This window comes from Diabrotica virgifera, chromosome 3 (genome assembly GCF_917563875.1).
Source record: "Diabrotica virgifera virgifera chromosome 3, PGI_DIABVI_V3a".
Taxonomy (NCBI): Eukaryota; Metazoa; Arthropoda; class Insecta; order Coleoptera; family Chrysomelidae; genus Diabrotica; species Diabrotica virgifera.
Window position 1 is genome coordinate 92,487,518 of NC_065445.1, and position 17,198 is coordinate 92,504,715.

The 17,198-nt window shown below is 31.2% G+C and overlaps 1 protein-coding gene across 2 annotated transcripts in view; it reads left to right on the plus strand.

Annotated features, from left to right (window-relative positions):
• LOC126881922 (adenylate cyclase type 2-like) overlaps positions 1–17,198 on the plus strand; it is an 860,562-nt gene that overhangs the window by 91,328 nt on the left and 752,036 nt on the right. For both annotated transcript variants that reach the window (XM_050646657.1, XM_050646658.1), the window contains exon 3: positions 6,506–6,700. In XM_050646657.1, coding sequence (XP_050502614.1) covers positions 6,506–6,700 — 195 coding nt within the window. The remainder of the gene's footprint in view (positions 1–6,505; positions 6,701–17,198) is intronic.

Here is a 17,198-nt window from a genome sequence, read left to right on the forward strand (position 1 = left end):
TTTGACCACAGCATCGAGTTTAGGCATCCAATCACCCTTTTTCCTTTCACGATCCTTTACTCAATCTCTTTTTCGGTGCGCCCACTCTTGTTGATTATTGTTCCCAAATATACATATTCCTCACAGTTCTTGATTGTTTCTTGTTGGTTAACTATTAGATCTTCTACTTCAGTGCCGATGCATAAGTATTGCGTTTTGTTTCTATTTGCAGAAAGGCTTTATATGTTTGAAATAACCGTCTCGTCATGAAGTTTAATCATCGTCAAGTTGAATTCCCATCCCTGAACAAGATCGCCTCCAGTGATTTTAGTCTAGGCGCCAGAGGGGTCACCGTGTCATATTCAATTCTTATGGACAAACTCAACGGTTTCTTAAGGATTTTTGGCTGCTGATTACGAATTTCAAGGGGGGATTTCGATCCGAGTGGTCAAAAAATTGTTATAAACAATTTAATTGTTTATAAATTTTTTATTAGGCTCTGGCTCATAAACTAAAAGAGATAAAAAAATGTTTCAAATAAAATTTGTTCCTTAATAAAAAACGAAGAAAAAACCGTTTACTAAACTTAAATCTAACAATTAGAACTCAAGATATTGTAAAATTAGTGCACAATGCAAATTGCAAATTGCAAAATAAGTATTTTTCGAAGCTTTATCGATCACAATCGGCTTCTACTCATGCAAATAAGTCCTAGAATATGTCGTTTTAAAGCTTAATTAACAGGCTTCCAAACAAAGTTTGTAAATTACTTGATCTTAATTTGTTTTAAAGTTATACCCGTTTGAAGTTACAATTTTCTTAAAAATTTTGTACATTCATTTGTTTATAAGGGTTTCAAGCAAATTTGAGCTATAAACTTTTATACTTTAATGAACAATAATGATAGAAAAACTCAAAAGGAATAATTTGAGGTTATGAAAATGTTCATAAGTTTATTTTTGGCCAAGATGTCGATATTTTAATAGCAGCTTTTTTACATCTGCATAAGTTCTTAGCGAAATTTTAACAGTTACATGGTGGTACAAGTCTGTTCTTGTAGGCAGTAAAACTAAAACTTTTTGAGGCTTCAGAGTCTAGTTATCTATATGATATCCATATAAAGTGGATCTAGTTCTTTTGCAGCATCATCAAGTCCCGTCAATTGTGTGTATGCCGCCACATCATAAATGCTCGTTTTATATGCAATGATGATGCTGCAAAAGAACTAGATCCATTTTTATATGGATATCACATATTGGCTCATTTTCATGCGTAGAAGCCGAGTTACGATCGATAAAGCGTCGAAGAATACATACTTACTTGACTGTGAGCCAATCTTGCGCCTCATAGCGCGACATTAAAATATCGATATCTTAGCCAAAAATAAACTTACGAACATTTTCGTAAGTTCAAATTGTTCCTTTTGAGTTGTTTTATCATTATTGTTAATTAAAGTATAAATGTTTATAGCTCAAGTTTGCTTGAAACCTTTATAAACAAATTAATGTACAATTTTTTTAAGAAAATTATAATTTCAAACGAATACAACTTTAAAACAAATGAAGATCAAATAATTTAACAAACTTTGTTTGGAAGCCTCTTAATTAAGCTTTAAAAGAACACCTTATAGGGCTCATTTGCATGCGCAGAAGCCGAGTTACGATCGGTAAAGCTTCGAAAAATATTTATTTTGCAATTTGCAATTTGCATTGTGCACTAATTTTACAATATCTTGAGTTCTAATTATCGGATTTAAGTTTAGTAAACGGTTGTTTCCTCGTTTTTTATTAGGGAACAAGTTTTATGTGAAACATTTTTTTTATCTCTTTTAGTTTATGCGCAAGAGCCTTATAAACAATTTATAAACAATTAAATTGTTTATAACAATTTTTTGACCACCCGGATCGAAATCCCCCTCGAAATTCGTAATCAGCAGCCCAAAATCCATAAGAAACCGTTGAGTTTGTCCATCAGAATTGAAAATGACACGGTGACCTCTATTTGGCGCCTAGAGTATTTAGTGCTTCATTTAAATAGATCCTAAATAGTACTGGGGAGAGGCAGCATCCCTGTCGGAATCCTTTTGTTACTGGAAATTCTTATGATAAGGTATTTTTTAGTTTGATTTTTGATGTGGATTTATTGTATAGTTGTTTGACCGCGGCGATTATCGTGTTATTTAAGGAAGATCGTTTAAGAGACTGCCCCAGCTTTCTCACAGGAATCGTGTCATATGCTTTTGTGAGATCCACAAATAAATGATGTATTTCCTGACTTCATGCAACTTTCTTTTCATTCAGTTGTGTTAGGGTAAATATGTGGTCTACGCAAGATCTTCCAGATCTAAAACCTGCTTGCTGTTCAATTTCATGAGGTTCGTGTTCTTGCACAATCATGTTTTTTAAGATTTTACGAAACAGCCTGCTAAAAGTACTATTGACCGAGATACACCTGTAGTTTCCGCAGATATCTTTTGGACCTTTTTTGTGAATTCGAGTAATCCATGCTTTCTTTCCAACTATTCGGGATTTCTTCCCCATTCAAATATCTTGTGAATACCACTGTAAGATACCTTATTAGTTTTGGTGTTTCGTGTTTTAGAAGTTCTGCTGGTATGTTCTCCGGCCCGGATGCTTTGTTGCTCTTCATGGATTTAAGTGCTTGTTTTATTTGTTCTTCTCCCACGTTTACATATTCGCCGTGTACTCGTATACGTTGGGTAAATCAGTGTTATAGATAACTCTGACAGTTAATACTTCATTCCATTTCAGAGCCAACCGCTATTCTCGTGCGTACGTTTCACCCTATTGGTGTCTTCAGAGAAGCCTATGATCTGCTCTGAATCGTAACGAAAACCAACCGTCTTACTAAGCAAAATTATATAAAGTAATTTGCTACCGGACGCTGTAGACGACATCTATTTAAAACAATGAGAAGTTTTAAATCCAAAAATCTAAAGCTTCTATCGTTGGAATCGAGATTTTGGTGACAATCTGAATTCTTACCTTCTAAAATTTACAAGGCAAACTAACAATGGACGAACCAATTAATATAAACTACACTAAAATACTAATACAAACTAATATATCGCACCTTGAAAACCATATGGCAATATCTGCAATTTTTTCATGAAATGACCTTTGAATGCAGTCTAATAGGAAAAAAAATCTATTTTTTAATGCTATATAGCAGCGTCTGCAAAAAATTTTAAGTTCGGCACCAGAAAGATACATCTCTATGGCTTTTGTCAAAAATCGATTCTTCTTTTTATACCATCAGGCATTATCTGCAGTAGTTGATGCTCTACGGTTCTAAAATTGGAACAAAACCCCAGATCTATATGGCAATATGTGCAAAATGTGACCCACGCTCGTAAAATGAAAGCAAGATCTACTCAGGAAACATCCTTTGAATGCAACAAAACATAGAGTGCTGTATAGAGATTTGATTGCAACACTGGAAATAAGCGACAAGACTATAACAAATTGATACACAACGTCGTACTGCAGATGGGTTTATCCCAAAAGAAAAGCGAAATATAACCGACATTATATAAGCGACAGATTATAATATGCAAGACTTTGATTAAGTGTTAACACTAAAAATTTGTAATAAATAAGTACAATCAATAAAAAAACTGTTATTTTATATGAATTTTTACTGTATCATGTGCGAAAATTGATATATTTTTTAAAACCATATGGCCGTATGTGCTAAAATACCTATTTCCTGGGGGAAATTTTACGTACTTTTTAATTCATATAAAAATATGTAAAATTAAAGACAATTGTGCCAAATACCAGGTTTGCAACTTAATTTTTGGAATTACAGTAAATAAAATTAACTTTACAAAAACTTAAAATGCTCATAACTCAATATTATGATTTTTGCAGTTACTGCCCTATGGTTTTCAAGGTGCGATATTATATTATTAAACTATATTATAAAATATGATGGTCACGTATGCTAAAAAATATAAAATTGTGTGCAGTTGTTTCCGTTTTTAAACGCTTTTCTTTACTTCAATAGTTTGCATCAAATCTTTAGACGTTAATTTGACTGAGTTTTCTTCAATGCAAATGAATGAAAATTTGCAGATATATGCATTCGCGGCAACAATACACGAATAGTCAATAAAAAAAGCTTTTATGTTTTTTAATTATTTAAATAAAAAAAACGACTTTAATGGAAAATGCTTAAATTCTCTTGTTTTTTACAATGGAGAAACTTGAGACTTTACGGATTGTAGCTAATGATATGAACTATACATAATTTCACTTTTTACGTTAATTGTTTACGTTATGCTTCATAAATAAACAATAAATTTTAAATTTTGAACGCTCATAATATATTTGTTTATATATAATTCGGCGTTTATTCGTGTCAAATTTCAATACGATACGAAACAAAACTTCAACCAAAACTCGAATTCAAAAAATTCGTGTTTTTAACGTAGTCTTAGAAAAACCACCGGTAGAGACGTTTTGTGCTACAATTAACATTAGGATTAGTTGTGTCGTATTAATTAATTAAAGGCTTTTTTTCAGTTCAATCGTTTGGGTCAAATCTTTGGACGTCAATTTGACTGCCTTTTCTTCAATGCAAATGACTAAAAATTTGCAGACATATGCATTTGCGGGAACAGTACACGAATAGTCAATAATTTTTTTTGTTTATTAATTGTTTAAATAAAAAAAAACGATTTTAACGGAAAATGCTTAAATTCTCTTGTTTTTTACGATGAAGGAAGTTTAAACTTTTACAGATTGTAGCTAATTATATGAACTATACATAATTTCACTTTTTACGTTAATTGTTTACGTTTCATGAATAAACAATAAAGTTTCAAATCTTTTGCCGATTCCGACTACTTTTCATGTTTGTACATCATATGTTTTATACATACAGTCGGAAAAATGAAAGAATACCCATGAACGATCACATCAATCACTTATTTTGTATTTGCTGTCTTTTTCTATAAATAACAAACGTTTGTTATAGAAAAAAAACAGCAAACACAAAATAAGTGATTGATGTGATCGTTCATGGGTATTTTTTCATTTTTCCGACTGTATTTTAATAAACATGAAGATATATTTTAATGTTTAAAAAGTGTAAGACTAAAAAGTAAAAAATAAAAAAATATGAAAAAAATATTTTTAAGAAACGCTTTTCTTTAGTTACGAGTGTCTAAAATTAAACATATAAAAAAATCAACTAAAAAGCAAAGAATTTAAAAAAAATGAAAAAATCTAACACATTTGTTAATAGTCCTGTCGCCAGGGGGGGTACAACGGCCTCGTTAATTCAGATGGACTTACTCAAGTTTTTTTTATGTATTTTGACCCGTAGAACACGAATTTTTTGGGTAACAGTTGATCCGGATGTCGATAAGATTGTTATAGACCAAGAACTTGAGGAATCAAATAACAGCGATTTTTGGCAAAACAAAACAATATTTTGTATTTTTTGGGCCATTTTAAGTAAAAAATATTTCTACAAGTTTTTTCGTAGGATGCACAGTTTTCGAGATAAACGCGGTTGAACTTTAAAAAAATCGAAAAATTGCAATTTTTGAACCCGAATAACTTTTGATTAAAAAATAAAATAGCAAGTCTGCTTACCGCATTTGAAAGTTTAAGTCAAATTATATCGGTTTTGATTATTTGCATTGGTAAAAATTTATTTTTTTATTGTTTAACAAAGCTATAAACACGTAGGGTTTCCCGTGCTTTTACATGCGTTTTAACGCATGTAACGTAGAAATAGTCTTGATTGCACTAGTACCTATTCTACCTACTCGTTCGATTTTAAATGAGAAATCATAGAAACATCACTCACGCACTAGTTGTTTGTAGCTTTGTTTAGCAATAACACAATAAATTTTTAGCAATGCAAATAATCAAAACCGATATAATTTGACTTGAACTTTCAAAGGCGCTAAGCAGAATTGCTATTTTATTTTTTAATCAAAAGTTATTCGGGTTTAAAAATTGCAGTTTTTCGATTTTTTGAAAGTTCAACCGCGTTTATCTCGAAAACTGTGCATCCTACTAAAAAACTTGTAGAAATATTTTTTGCTTAAAATGACCCAAAAAATACAAAATATTGTTTTGTTTTGCCAAAAATCGCTGTTATTTGATTCCTCAAGTTCTTGGTCTATAACAATCTTATCGACATCCGGATCAACTGTTACCCAAAAAATTCGTGTTCTACGGGTCAAAATACATAAAAAAAATTTGGGTAAGTCCATCTGAATTAACGAGGCCGTTGTACCCCCCCTGGCGACAGGACTATAAAGAAAATCGTGGTGCGAAAACCGTTTATTCGATGAAGACGCGCCACGCTTTTCTTTGACGAATGTGTCAGATTTTTAAAATTTTTTTTTATTTTTTGCTTTTTAGTTGATTTTTTTATATGTTTAATTTTAGTCACTCGTAACTAAAGAAAAGCGTTTCTTAAAAATATTTCTTCATATTTTTTTATTTGTCTGTTGTTAATATATTTTTTGTTTTGTTTATTATAGTTGATACCTGAAACAGTGATGTTGATCTCAGCAAGTTGTACAGGATTGTACTACAGGCATATGACAGAGGAAGCCCATAGAAGGACTTTTGTAGGAACGAGAACTTGTATTGAATCTCGAGTAAAATTGGAATGCGAAAAAGAACAACAGGAACAACTATTATTGAGCGTTATTCCAGCGTATATAGCAGCAGAGGTAAGTTTAATCGTTATATTAATAATTTTAAAAATAAGAAGAAAAAGCTTTTATTTTGGTTTCGTTTTTGGCTGTCCACAAATTTATTCTAGATTTTGTTGTTTGTTGCATATTTAATTGTCGAATAGATCTATTATAAAATGATTAAAAACAACTATTTTTTTCTGTACCTCACGTGGTTCAATACCAACTAATGTATTCTTTTTTACTACAAAATCGTCACCATCGACCGACTTCTAAATCGCACCATTCAGCGCTGCCAATATTATGATCAGACGGAACTTGCTTATGGTGTACTAATAATTTCGTCATCGCCATTAATAAAATAATTTAAATCGAAGGATGAAAAAGATTTAGAAAAATAACTTTTATTTAGTAATGAATCGTCCCTGTAATAGGGATCTTCGATACTGTCAGTATCAGATGAAATTTGAGTTGCTGTTTGGTCGTTCTTCTTCGATTTTTCAATTTGCTTTTATAGTCCAGGGTAATAAGGTTTTTTCCATGACACTCGAGCAGCCAGGGCACTGAAGCGTTTTTTCGACAGGTAATACCCATGAGAACAAATTGTAACTATTTCCTGCGTAGGATCTGGCGGCCATTTTTATTTATAAACAATTCAATGTCGAAAAACGGCATTTTTTCCGTTTTTCTTCAAATCAGTGGAAAGCAGTGTACCTTGTGGTTACATTAGTACAAAAATCTTTGAGTGCATGGAAAAACCTTTAAAATTACGTATTACAAAGGTTGATATATTTATTTATTGTTAATATAATTGAGAAAATTCTATTGTAAAAATTAGTGTACAACTTTAAAATTTTTGTCAAATGAGGGTTCATTAGTACTTAATAGGTGACAAAAATTTCGAAGCGATTCATTCAATTGTTTACATTTTATTCAAATTGTTTATCCCAGAGAGCTTTTTTTTTGCAATAACATAAGTCAGAAAAACAGAACGTTAGAACCACTCTGCAGGTGTCAAATGTAAGAGAATAAGCTAAGCTTTCAAACCTGTTTAAAAAATGTTAATAAAGAGTGCATTTATTAGTAATAAATAATTATGCAAAAGTCTCATCAATTTTTCCTTATAAACAATTTGAATAACTTTCTTGTTATGGCCGGTACAAACATTTTTTTTACACATTCTAAAAGATGGCATTTTTATACGAGCTTAGAAAAAAATAAGTTAGCGTAGGTCAATTAGGGCCAAAGTTAGCAACATTTTTTTTTAAAATCCACAGCTAATTTGTTTATTATAAATAAGAATTGAAAATAGGGCTCTTCCACTTTAAAACATACGAAGTATTCATAAAAAAATTTGGATTTATTTGCTCTTTAAGGGAGTCGTCAATAATGCTTCAAAAATGAAGTACAAACGCGATCCGCTTGCTATTGACGTAGTAGAAGCATAAAATCCGTGCGACCTAAAATTGAAATATCAACTTCAAAATCCTACAATTTTATGTAACTTGGGAACCAACCAATGGATTTTAATTTTTTTTAATTTGTATGTACTTTTAGCGTACTTTACAAATATGGAGTCTGTTGATTTATAAATTATTAAATAAACAATTTGTTTAAAAAAAAATTTTCAAAAAATTTTTTTTACCGCATTTTAGGTGAACAACTACAATGTTATGTATGTAATAATTGAAAAGAAATTGTAATAAATATATTATTACACTCACCGGCACAAAATTCGGCCACCCAAAATTTTTTATTAAGTTTAATAGTTTATAACTTTATTATTTGTGCTCCGATTTTTAAGATTCTTGCACCAATTTCTAGATATATATTATATTGATATCGCTTCGTATTTTTCCGGTAACAAAAAAAATTTTCTTGCATGGCATTATACAGGGGTGAATGGAAGCGTTGTATTTTCTACTAACTTTAAAAAATTCTGTGGGAAAACGGAAGGGCTCATTTTGTGTCATAGTTTTGTCATATTATCCCAGAGACATCACTAAAATGTTGTTTTTTGAATTAGCCGAATATCTCTTTTCTTGTAAGAGCTGTATCATTTTTTGTAATTAAAACACTGATTGACTCATAAAATAGAGGTTGGATTGATAAGATTAGAATGGCCCGCATGCAGCCCAGATCTCAATCCTGTTAAGCATTTATGGGATGAATTAAAAAGAGCTATTCGCCGTTATCCCAGGCCTCCAGAAAATTTGGTACAGTTATGGCCATGGTAGAGGAATATCGGACTATTCCCCAGGCAATATTAACACACCTGTATTCGATGCCAAACAGATTGCGAGAAGTCATTGCTGCAAGAGATGGACATACTCACTATTGAATTGTTTCGTTCTGTTGTTAATTTTGTTTTGTTTTTTTTTTTAATTTTAGTGCGCTTGATATTTTTAATTAAATAAACCTTTAAAGCAGTGTTTTTATTTACAGCTCTTACAAGAAAAGGAATATTCGGATACTTCAAAAATTAGCTTACAAATAGATATTTACATGTACTTTTTACAAAAAAGTAAAAAATGTCTCCACTTAATAGTAGCTGTTGTACATACTTTCCAAATGAGTTCTTATCACATGGAATGTTTTTTAATAGAAAAAATAGAAATACATAGCTACTCTATAGATACATTTTAAAAATCTTCTTAAATTTGTAATTGAAAAAAACTTTATATTTTTTATTCATATAAATATAAAATCTAAGACATAAAAATGATTTGATAAACAATGAATCACAAAATTCAAATTACTGCAACTGTAAGCAAACTTATAGAGTAAAAGTAGCACTTTTATAGAAATTTTTCTTTTATTATATAATATATACAGAGAGAGGATAAATTATGGAATAAATTCATTTTCTCTAAAATCGATGACTTTGAAGACAAATCCCGAAACAGGTCGATTTATATTTTTAAATTACAACTTTTTTGGCATATATTTTATACTAGTGTCGTCATCCATCTGAGCGTGATGACATAATCGATGATTTTTTTTAATAGGAATAGGGGTCATGTGGCACCTCATTCGAAAGGGTGTTCAATTGTCTATTCAGTAATATAAACAATAATATATTTATTTATACAGGGTGACCAAAATAATAATTTTTGAATTAAATTAATTGACGCAAAAAGAAGAATGTATGTAATTTATTTAACTCATAATACATTGTACTGCTGTCAGTAAATTAAAAAAAAAATTTCACAAATAAACACTTCTTTTCGCTTAAATTAAATCACAAACAACCTCTTTTCAGTTTTAACATTTAATTTGAGTGAAAATCAATGTTTACTTGCCAAATAAACATTTTTTTCAATTTTCTGACAGCGATAGAAAGTATTTTAAGATAAATAAACTGTATACATTCTTCTTTTTTCGTCAATTAATTTAATCCAAAAATTATTTTTTTGACCACCCTGTATAAATAATGATATTAATGTTTATATTACTGAATAGAGAATTGAACACCCTTTCAAATGGGGTGTCACACGACCCCTATTCCTATTTAAAAAATCATCGATTACGTCATCACGCTCTGGTGAATGACATCACTAATATGAAATATATGCCAAAACATTGTAATTTAAAAATAAAAATCGATCTGTTTCGGGATTTCTCCACAATCCTCCATTTTAGAGAAAATTAATTTTTTCCATAATTTAGCCCCTCCCTGTATATATATATATATATATATATATATATATATATATATATATATATATATACATCCCGCTATCATTATGTCATCTTTTCATGTTGCAGTCATTTGGCATCACCAAGAAATACTATCATTTTCGAATTTTAATTCGTGTATGTTTGTTGAGCGCATTTTTTAACGCCCTGTATCGTTCTCAGTTTTCTAAAATTTTAATTTTAAAAATTTAAATTATATACAAAAATTTTTACACTTCATAACCATTTTGACTTCCACCACATAAAAATGTGTATTTCCCATCATTTTGCCGCTTTTCGACGTTGCCACGAGTTAAAAATACCGATCTTTTGAGGACAGGTAGAAAAGGTCTATTGTAAACTTAGAGGATGGAATATTTTGGTAAAATATTCCATCCTCTCAGATTATAAACTACATAAAAGGTAGGTTCTTTACCTGTTCAGCTGGATTACCAAGCAAGGGTCTAAATATTTTACGAGTTGAATTGTGTTTATTTGATTTCATCTGTTAAATTAAAATTTCTCATACCGACTTAAAATATTTGTTTGAAAAATTCATTTTATATTTTCGTTTAATTTACTTAGGGTTTTTGGTCAGAATTTTGAAGAAACGCTTGGTTTGACATAAAATTTGGGACACGTACCTATAGCTAATATGTTAAAGAAAAAAAGTGATATTGTGCCGATATGTGCTTTTGATCTGGAGGTGAGTTTCGTTGGTTATAGGGTATGAAAACAAATACGTTCAAATAAGTCCGGAATTGGATAAACTGACTAATTCTAAGCAACTTCTATTTTATAGCGTTTTTCACTAAGTCAATACTTTTAGAGATATTTGCGAGTGAATATGTTCATTTTTCAACAAAAAAAAAACGTTTTTATACGGTTTTTCGCAAATAACTCAAAAAGTAGGTACTTTATTAAAAAAAAATTAGCAAATAGTAAATATAGCTTATAAAAAAGTGAAAAAATGGTATATGTGTCAGGTCTGTAGACCCAGTAGAAGCAGAGTTATTGCTAAGCTTTGTTTTAAAACCAAGAGGAGTAGGTAAACTAAATGGCAGATTCACACCCAAGAAAGTCACTAGAAATATCATCAGATAAATCTTCTTTTTTGGTTGATCATATCGGCCTTTGACGGTAATCTTGACTAAAAATCTAAAAATAAAAGGAAGAACGCAGAAAATACAAAAATTGCTGATAAAATAAATAAACTGACCTATGAAATGCCAATAGTGTCAAAATTTGATATGAGTAAAATTGCCTGAGGTTGTACCAATTACAAACAAGGTGTACGGCGCGGGAAATTTGAATGACTCCTCTTGTTTAAAAACAGACTATAGTGAAAAATAAGCTCTTATATCTCAAATTCCAAATCGAATATTTTAACGTGAAATAAAAAAAATGAAACACTTTTCTGGGAAAACTTATTACAACTTTCTTAAAGTGTTTAAGAAAACGTTTATTTTTATTTTTTTTTTAAGTTTCCAGCAGCAAGAGTAAGCAGGTTACGCTCAAAATACAGTTGTTCCTTTTTTTTTTGGTTAAAAATATTCTAAAAACTCCCTCTAATTAACAGCCCAAATGGAATTAATCGTTACCACTTCACAAGTAACTTTATGTATTGTTTGTGTTTGTAAGTTTCATCAGTTCAAAGTGCTTATTTGTGGAAAAATTTGGTTTTAAAGTAAATTTTTTTAAATCTTTAATTTTGAAAAAAAGACTTTTGTCAAAATAACTTAAAAATTATTAGTGATACCAAATATCTTAAAGAGTAAAAAATGTAGGTGTTGCTTTTTTAAATATTTGGAATTTTTTGATTTTCTGGAAGACAAAAATTGGTTAAGATATGGCTGTTCAAAATTTGCATATACATACTCGTGACTAGTGATTCGTTCGAGGCCTTTCAACAAAACCCCTTTCAAAAATAAGCATTTTGAACCAATGCAACTTACAGATCATATACAGGGTTTCCCCGAAAATAGTGCGTTCCTTAAAGGTATAGATAGAAAGCACAATGTAGAGCAAAAAAGTCTTATAACATTTTATTCTAAATTCAGCCGTTTGACCAAAAAACGAAAATACATTTTGATATGCAAATTGATACTCAATTAGTAAATAAACAAGGGGTCCCATTAGATTAAATTTCACAGTCACAGGTTCTTCTACGCCATGTTGCCAGGTCATATAAATTTATGAAAATAAAAATTTACTCTTATGGAGAACACCGTAATTTTTGTTGAAACGGTTAACTTTAGGAAAAAATGTTACAACACCTTTTTGTTCTAAATTGTGTATTATATCCACACCTTAAAGGAACGCACTATTTTCGGAGACACCCTGTATAAACAATACATTTATCTAAAGTAACGTGTGAAGCGGTAACAATTAATTTTCATGACTTTCTTTTGCCAAAAAAAAAGGGAACGATTTTATTTTCAGCGTAACTTGCTTACTTTTCACGCTAGAAACTGTTTTAAAAACACCAAAAAAAATTTTTTTTAAACACTTTAAAAGAGTTATGATGAGTGTTTCCCGAAAAGTGCTTTATTTTTTTGGTTATTTTACGTTGAAATATTCGATTTGGTATTTGACGAATAAGAACCTATTTTTCATTAGCTGCAACCCTGCTTCTACTGGGTCTACAGACCTTATACTGACACCTCTTTTTCATAAGCTATATTATTGCTAGGAATATTTTCTTCGATAAAATATGTACATACTTACTTTTTGAGTTATTTGCGAAAATCCGTCCAAAACGTGTTTTTCTATGAAAAATAAACATATTCACTCGCACATACCTCGAAAAGTATTGACCTAAAACTTTTATAGAACAAAATTTGCTTAGAATTAGAATTAGTCAGTTTATCCGCTTCCGGACTTATTTTGCACGTATGTTTTTTCACCTCCAAGAAGGGGTGAAAGTCACATCCAGGACAAGAGAACATATCGGCATAATCTCACTTTTTTCTTTGGCATTTTAGCTACGTGTGTGCCAAATTTTATGTCAATCCAAGCGGTTCTTTAAAATCTGGAGGTTTTGCGATATTTTATCGTGAGTGAATGGAATAATAATTATTACAACGGCAATTATTGCCGTTGTCACTTTTAGATAAGAAGTCATTATCACAATGATATAGTCAGGTTAACTGAATTGTATAATTATTGTTTTTATCATTAAATGTGAAAACCTAGAATTATCCATGTCTGTCCGTCAATAAACACAACTCGTCTATTAGTAGGACAGAAAGAATGACAAATAAGGTGTCAAATGAAAGCCTATAACCAAAATATGATATTACATGTGAGAAGTTTGACCTCGGACTGCCTGTTCCAGAGTTGCAACCGAAAGTACTGTTTTATATTCGTCGAAATAGTACAAACTATTGGTCAACACGACTAAGAAAGACCAGAACAAATACATACTTCCGGTTTCATGCCTGTCTGTTCGTCCATATCTGTAGGTGAACAAAATTCATCCGTCATATCAGCTGACAAAAAGTTACACGAAGGGTTCAAATATCGACTGCCGGTTCAACTTCCGGTCACTTTTAATAATAATTGGCCCCCTCCGATTATTAAGTGTTCCCAAATCTGAAGAAATGATGGGCGAGTCACAAAGTTTCACAAAAAAGCGAATATTTCGCGAAATGAACGTCAGATCGAAAAACTAAAAAATGCGTGTTCAATATTTTTCAAAAGTCTATCGAATGATACCAAAAACGAACCCCCACGGAAAGGGGTGAGGAGTAAATTAAAAATTTTAAATACGAACCCTGCGATATTTCGCGAAATGAACATCAGAGTGCCAGTGTGTGCTTTTTTTCTGGGGATGAGTACCACCCCCTTCTCGAGTGTGAAAAAATATAGGTCCAAATAAGTCCGTAAGTGGATAAACTAATTAAATTCCTTGTAACTTTTGTTTTTAGATGGTTTTTCGCAAATAAATCAAAAAGTAAGTATTTGATCGAAAAACTATTCCTAGCAAATATAAAGCTTATAAAACAGTAAAAAAAATGATGTATGTATGAAGTCTGGACACACAATAAAAACAGAGTTGGAGCTAATCAAAAGTTGGTTCTTATTCGTCAAATTCCAAATCGACTAGTTCAACGTAAAATGTCCAAAAAATAACGCACTTTTCGGGGAAAACCCGCCACAAATTTTTTAAAGAGTTTAAAAAAAGTTTTATTTTTGTTATATAAAAAGTATCTATTCTATCACCATCAGCATCAAAAGTAGACCGGGCAGTATCGTCGCCCCCGCTAGCGAAATTATTCCGATTCGATTTTTTTGCACAAACTTACTCAAAAAGAGGTCCTTATAACATATCCAAAGGGTGCCGGGCGGTGCATTGGTCGAAAAATTGTTTAAAAAATTTTTTTGAAACAAATTCACAAAAACAATTTTTTCATTTCGAACAATTTTTTTTAGATAACCTGTGTCATTCTGGGCAAAAAAGGTGTCTTGCCATTTTTGTTTAAAATTGATTGTTGTCGAGTTATATGCGATTAAAAATTTGAAAAATGCGAAAATGGCCATTTTGAAGTCTTAATAACTCGATTAAAAGTTATTATTATGAAATTAAAAAGTGAGCAGATCAAGTTTCAAACCCTTGCTTCAAGGTCCTTAAGAGATTTTTGTCATTATTTTATTACAAAGCTGTTATTTTTAATTATTAATAATTAGCGCTATAGTCCCGGATTTATCGTCGCCCCTGTTAGTGAAATTATTCCGATTCGATTTTTTTGCACAAACTTACTCAAAAAGAGGTCCTTATAACATATTCACAAGGTGCCGTGGTCGAAAAATTGTTTAAACAATTTTTTAAACAAATCCACAAAAATAATTTTTTCACTTTGAACAATTTTTTTTTAGATAATTTTGGACATTCTGAACAAAAAAGGTCTCTTGTCAATTTTCTCTAAAATTGATTGTTGTCGAGTTATACGCGATTTAAAACCTGAAAAATGCGAAAATGGCCATATAACTCGACAAAAATCAATTTTAGAGAAAAATCTCAAGATACCTTTTTTGCTCAGAATAACCCAACTTATCTAAAAAATCGTTCGTAATGAAAAAATTATTTTTGTGAATTTGTTTAAAAAATTGTTTAAGGTGATACAGTAGCGATCAACAGGTAGCCAAAACGCGTTCCAAGATTGCGGCTGTAATTTTGAATATTTTTTCAAGATATTTGGCACACGTATCCGTAATATAATAAAGAATGGCGGTACAGAGCCCAATTTGAAAAATATATTAGGTAATATTTGAAAATTATTCTGTAATTAAATACAATATTAAAAAAACGAGCCTGTACCGCCATTAAGAAGAACAAAAAAATACACTTTCTTCAAATAAACTTTTTTATCCGATGCCTAGATTTTGTGTCATTTTGGAACTACTAAAATGTTTTATTTCATTAGTCCAAAACAAAATTTAAATTTTTTAATTCGACAAAATATTTCCACGCACAGGCTGTGGTCTGTATTAATTCGAGAACCAAGAGAGACAGCTCATTAACCGCCTTTCATTTTTTCTTAGAAAATAAACGATCTCTACACAAAGTACTTATAGGATAATACGCCGCCGTTATGAAATGATTGTAGGATGTTAAAATGACGAAGGATGTTTTACCCGGAAATCCGAATTTTATATACTTTTGTTATATTTAATACCCTAATAGCACACGACGTCCTTTGGACGTCCAAAATAGGTCAATTTTTGGTCCTAACGTCCATGGACCATAAACGGACGTCCTTTGGACGTCCGACGCTGGACGTACTTCGGGTGTACTAAATATGTACGTCCTTTGGACGTCCGGCGTTGGACGTCCTTCAGGGGGACTAAATATGTACGTCCTTTGGACGTCCGGCGTTGGACGTCCTTCGGGTGGACTAAATATGTACGTCCTTCGGACGTCCGGTGTTGGACGTCCTTCGGGTGGAATAAATATGAACGTCCTTTGGACGTCCGTACTCGGACGAAATACGGACCTTTTCCAATCGTCCATATTGGACATATTCTACCAATAAGGGGATTAAACAGCAAAATTATTTAATAAAATATTAACTTAATTATGTTAATAAAATAGTTTAAATGGAAAAGATTATCAATCATATTTAATTCAAAACTGTATATGTAGTTTAATATCTAATACATGTTTTTGTTTTTATGTAAAGTGTGAAAATCTGATCCGTAAATTATTCGTTATGTCCACTCTACATCAACAATAAATTGAACAAGAAATTGACTAAGTTATTCAAGGCCAAATTTGACGAGTACAAAATGTATGATTTGTAAAAGAAAATGAAGGAATTTGATGAAATAGAACAATTGGATATGTTTTATTTTGTCAAATTTCTTTATTTTCTGTTTATTCACGGCAAAATTGGAAGTAGAATTGTGTTTTGTATAAGCCAAATTTGACCTTAAATAACTTGTCGTCAATTTCTTGTTCAATTATTGTTGATGTAAAGTGGACTTTATAATGTTTTATTATTCCCGTTACCAAGATGATAGAAGTTTGGTGGTTAATTCTAATAAGCAAAAATATAATTTTTATCAATGTATCCTTACTACAGATGAATATTGAGAGCATCTTTTTGAAGTTGAGCGTACGTGTGCCCAAAATAGGTCCAGTTTTAGTCCTAATGCGGATGGACTATAAATGAACGTCCTTCGGACGTCCGACGTTGGACGTACCTACGTGTTGAATAAATATGAACGTCCTTTGGACGTCCATTGGACGTCCGTGCTCGGACGTCCGTTGGACATTGACATCGATCCGTGAGCGTCATCTGCAAAGAAGAAAATCACAAGCCAGGACAACCAATCCAAATAGTGAGTGTTTCAA